We start from the raw sequence: 4,823 nt of genomic DNA, 5'->3' as shown, positions 1-4,823 counted from the left end.
TCTTAGCTGTGATTTAATTTAAATAGTAAAGAGTGCACAGAAAATTTAACTCCTTGAATATTCTTTTAATAAGTTAAATAACAAAACATGTACATCCAAAATACTAGTCATGTAAACACATGCATGAATGAATTTCTCTTCACTTGGAAGAAAGCTTTCCTCCTCAGGAGTGTAGCCATGTGTTAAGCCAAAGCAATGGCTTTTGATCTGTCTGAAGTGAAGCCCGACTTCAAGCCTCTTCTGTCCTCTTGCCCAACAAGACATCATCTGTTTTGGGGAGAAAAAAAAAACATGTTGAGACTAAAAACATTTTTAAGGGGACCAGAGAAATGGCTCACTGATAGGAGTGCTCCCTGTCTAATCACAAGGACTGGAATTTATATCCCAGCTCCCAAGCAGCAAACCAGACACACTACAAATGCCTGGCCTGTACTCCCGCTCCAAGAGGTCCCATGTCCTTTCCAGGCCTACACACACACTGCCACATAAATACGTGTACTCACAAGCACACAAACAACCTTTAAAACCTTTTTAAAAGAAGGTCTCTCCCCAAATTCCCACCATACAAGACAAATTTTTAGTCTCTAGAAGCTGGTAAGTAGTAACTATAACCAATGATAAAATTTAAAAAAACAAATATACCAGACCTTAGATTAGAATGCCAACATTAAGCGCAACAATACACTATACCAGAAAAGAAGCAGGCAGCAGCTGTGAGGCACTTACCAACACTTTCTCTTCAACACTCTGCTCTCCATAGTTCTGAAACTCCGCTTCTGTCTCAGCACAGGAGCATAGGGGTCACCCTCGGGGTGCTCACGTGAGGATTTTGCTGTCTGCATACATTTAATCATTGTTAGAAACCTGGCACATTCTAGAAAGCCACATGACCAAGCAAGATCTTCAGCTGTTTGCCCATTTTTATTACATAAGCTGAAATTAGACAAAAATTGAGTTAAGTGAAGAGTATTGTTTACTTTTCTAATAAAGAAAATTGGAGAACATATCAACACTGGGTACAGGATAAAAGAGGTCTCACACTCTCATGAACATACACAGGCATCACACAGGGATGGGACAAAGAAAGCTCAGGGAAATTCTGTTCACTGCTGTAAGCTCGGTGGCTAGCACACTGCATATCGTGGGCATTCTAGTGTTGTATTTTATTCCATTATCTTATTTCACTATTGAAAGAATCTGAATGACAAGAGTATTTGGTGTTCAGTTCACTATATTTAACCATACAGTTCAATAAACAGCCAACAAGAACTTATACAGGAAGAGTCTTCCTAAGCTAAAACTGTAGTAGAATCTGCCATGAAGGTTTGCACCTCTGAATGTCAAGGATCTGTTTCCGCTCACTCTATTTGATAATATTCAATTACTGGAAGGATAACATTATATTACCAGTTAGGCAAGCATTATTTGTAAGATCATGTATAATTAGGCTTTAGGAGTCTGATTAGTTTAATCCAAGAAAACACAAAGCTTTAAGCCACTGACTTTATACTCACTCAATCCGGACATCACTGGCCACCAGGAGGCTAAGGCACTCTAGGCTTCCAACTTTGGCTGCCTTGTGGAGTGGAGTTTCTCCCAACACATCCTGTAGGATAAGACAGCACATTAGTGTCTCCAAACATTCTGTAGAAGCCAGTGGGCAATGTAATACCTTGTAACAATAGAACTATTTCATTTCATTGTATTTTTGACAAAGTTCTCTTGCTGTGCTAATACAAAGTTTCCATTAAAAAAAAAAACACATAGCCATATTCTCATACATTAAAAATTAAGGGACTGCCAGCAAACTAGAGTTCTATAGAAGGCAAAGGTTTATAATTGAAAACTTCATCACACTCTAATGATGAAGGCTACTCAAAGAATTGATGGTAGACAGTCTCCCACACATTATTTCCTGGTTGATGGGACTTGGACAAACAGCAAGTACTCTTAAAAGTCCTGTAGACACACACTATACAATGTGAGAGTAGCCAGTACCCACCTATTGCTAAGGAGCATTTGAAATGTGGGTAGACTTATTGAACTATGCCATAAAAGTAAAATACACACTGAACTGTGGTAGGAAAGCAAAATAAAATAGCATCTCAATCACTGCTGATATAATTACATATTAAAACAGTATTGGATTAAGTTATTAAAAGTAATCCCATGGGGGTTGGGGATTTAGCTCAGTGGTAGAGCGCTTGCCTAGGGTTCGCAAACGCAAGGCCCTGGGTTCGGTCCCCAGCTCCGAAAAAAAGAAAAAAAAAAAAAAAAAGTAATCCCAATGGCTTGTTTTTGCTTTATTAATGTGGATACTAAACAAGTTCCAAGTTACCATCTTGCAGTATGTTTTTCCTGGAAATTCTTACATGGCTCTTTATACCAACTGAAACCCGCAACTGGGAAATATTTGTGCAGACACTGGGTGGAGGAGAGGGTAGTACATAGCAACAATAGGTTACCTAGTTACCTGTTGGTTGAGGTCAGCACCCGTTTGCAGCTGCCAGAGAAGAAAGCAAGCAAGGCCGCCACCTGCAGCTAGGTGAACAGGCGACTGCTCTTGAGGATCCGGGGGTGCGTTGACTGATGCTCCTGTCTCCAGCAAATTCTTAAGGCCATCCTCCTGCAGGAAAAGAACAGACTGTCACCGTCCTGTCTTGCTTGAGCCTTCTGAGCTGAAAATCCACCCTCCACGAGAAAAGAAAACAAAACCAGACAAGGTTTGACCTGGTAACCCAGCGCTCTGTCACCCAGCGTCACGCTTGCTAGAGCTCCCAAGACAGACCTCTGGGAGATCTAACTTGCAGGACGTAAAGGGGTGAGAGTCTCACCTCCAAGTTGCAGCTAAGCAACAGCATCGCCCCCTAAAGCAGATGACAAGTGTCCCCGGGAGTTCAGCGAGGCGAAACCGGTCGGTAAGAGTGCATGGGACTGCCCCCTTTCAGGAGAATTTAAAGCTCTCGGGGACTTGGAGGGCGGTGGCCCCTCCCCGCCGCTCCCCAGCCTAGGAGTGTCCCCACCGCCCAGTTCTCCACAGCTCGATTTTCCCAGCCCTGCAGCGGCCTCACGTACCCAAACAGTGACACGTGCAGCCCGGAACCCGGAGCGATGGGAGGGGGCGGAGCCTGCTACGCGGCCTGCCAGCTGATTGGCCAGGATGACCCACCTGGGTCCGCCCTCTGGGAGTGAAGCCCAGGGGGTCGTAGGCACGCATGCGCAGTGAAGGCCATGGGTGAAGAGGGTTGATATCCTGGCCTTTGAGCTTCGGCGGCGGCCATGACGCGAGCAGAACTAGGCACGTACCGCTGGGTGGAGTCAAGCCCTTTATCCCTCTGGAGAAGCGGAAGTCGCCTGTACTGGGGCTTCTGTCTGCCAGCACGCACGTAGCCGGGAAAAGAGGGACCCACCCTGCAGGCCCCGCGTCCTCCCCTTCCACCTTGGCCGGAAGGAGCTTCCTTCTGCTTCAAGTCCTATAGCACCGCGCGCGCCTCAAGATGCTTAGGAAGGGGATTCAGCGGGGGCGTTAGAGGTCTTGGCGATGGGACTCTGACCAGAGTTTTACCTTAGGAGGTGCTCTCCCAAACTAAGTGAATTATCAGCCAGTGCTGCCAGCTTCTTTGTGAGCAGGGTGCCGACTCCTGTGAAATAAGCCAGCCATTGTCACATGTCCCCAGGGCCCGGAAATAGCTAGTAAATACAAGGAGTTTGCCAAGGATGGCCCTCACTCTGGTTATTAGGAATATGAAAAGGAAAAAACAAAAGATTACAATGAAGAAAAAAGCCAGATACTATTTAGGCCAGGTGATTGTTAAGGTTAGTGATAGGTTGACAGCACAAACCCTTGAATGCCTGCTCTAGGACATGAGAAGGGCTCCACCAAAACCCAGAACTTATATTAGAGCGTCAGATAAACCGAATCAAAAGGACTCTTCACAAGATATTTGGCTCATACTACTCAAAGCCTTCAAGGTCATAAGTGAGTAAAGTCTGAGAAACAGACCGGAGGAAACAACAGTTTAGGGTGAGATTTTAAAACGGAAACGCGGCACTACTGGTAAAATTCATGACAATGTAATAACTACAAAGTGTGAATTCCTGGTAATGAACCCTGTTGACTTCTGACTGTGGTAAAGGGAATGTTAACAGGGGAAACATAAAGGTAAGAGACTATTAACATCTGGTTATACCTCAAATAAAATGTATAATGTATTTGTTCCTGTAAATCGTCGCTAAGGAAGTTTTATTTAAATATTTGGTTTCCCATTTTAATAAGGATTCTTTTTCAATAGTTGTAACAGAAGATATCTCAACCAGTATGAAGCTGGTTTTAAAGAACAGCAAGTTTATCGTAGACACAGTTCTCCCAAATAGTCACAAACTTCTCAACCATTTAGTTTCACTAACCAATAATATTTCTTTGATAAGACACACTGCCTGTTGTGGTGATCCAAAATCTTAGGCTTCTTAAAACTTTTTCCACCCATGGCTCTTAATTGCCTGGAAAAAAAATTGTATTTAACTCTACTTTAGTTGTATAGGTGTATGATACAGGTATGAATCAAATATGATAGTCAAATATTCATATGTGTATAATTTGACCATTTATAAGATTGTAATGTAATTTGCATACCAATATGAGTTCAGTCTCCAGCTCCCACATAAATAACAAAACAAACAAGGTCAGCTACCTGCACATGAAATTCCAAAGCTGTAGGGGGTAAACATAGGAGAATCCCTGAGATTGGTAGATTGACCCTACTCTCAAATACACACACACACACAAGCACACACGGCTATTTGAAAAACCTGGCCTGAGAAAA

At 43.3% G+C, this 4,823-nt stretch overlaps 1 protein-coding gene across 1 annotated transcript; it reads right to left on the bottom strand.

Annotated features, from left to right (window-relative positions):
* Positions 1–44: 44 nt before the first annotated feature.
* On the bottom strand, positions 45–3,069 carry Ankrd37 (ankyrin repeat domain 37). Its single transcript, XM_032918977.1, has 5 exons — positions 2,835–3,069; positions 2,474–2,626; positions 1,515–1,606; positions 727–933; positions 45–267 (listed from the first exon to the last, which is right to left on the bottom strand). Coding segments are annotated over exons 1-5 (480 nt in total). The 5' UTR covers positions 2,862–3,069; the 3' UTR covers positions 45–266.
* Between the last annotated feature and the right edge of the window lie 1,754 nt (positions 3,070–4,823).

The sequence above is a fragment of the Rattus rattus genome, chromosome 13 (genome assembly GCF_011064425.1).
Source record: "Rattus rattus isolate New Zealand chromosome 13, Rrattus_CSIRO_v1, whole genome shotgun sequence".
Taxonomy (NCBI): Eukaryota; Metazoa; Chordata; class Mammalia; order Rodentia; family Muridae; genus Rattus; species Rattus rattus.
The sequence above is the reverse complement of the archived record's forward strand: the minus strand, read 5'-3'. Positions and strand labels throughout refer to the sequence as shown.

Excerpts from the sequence above, each read along its gene's own strand:
- Ankrd37 (XM_032918977.1), bottom strand. The coding sequence starts at position 2,861 with ATGCTGTTGCTTAGCTGCAACTTGGAG. Across the intron at positions 1,607-2,473 it reads GTGCTGACCTCAACCAACAG|GATGTGTTGGGAGAAACTCC; the intron begins GTAACTAGGTAA and ends CTTATCCTACAG. Across the intron at positions 934-1,514 it reads GCCAGTGATGTCCGGATTGA|CTTATGTAATAAAAATGGGC; the intron begins GTGAGTATAAAG and ends GTCTAATTTCAG.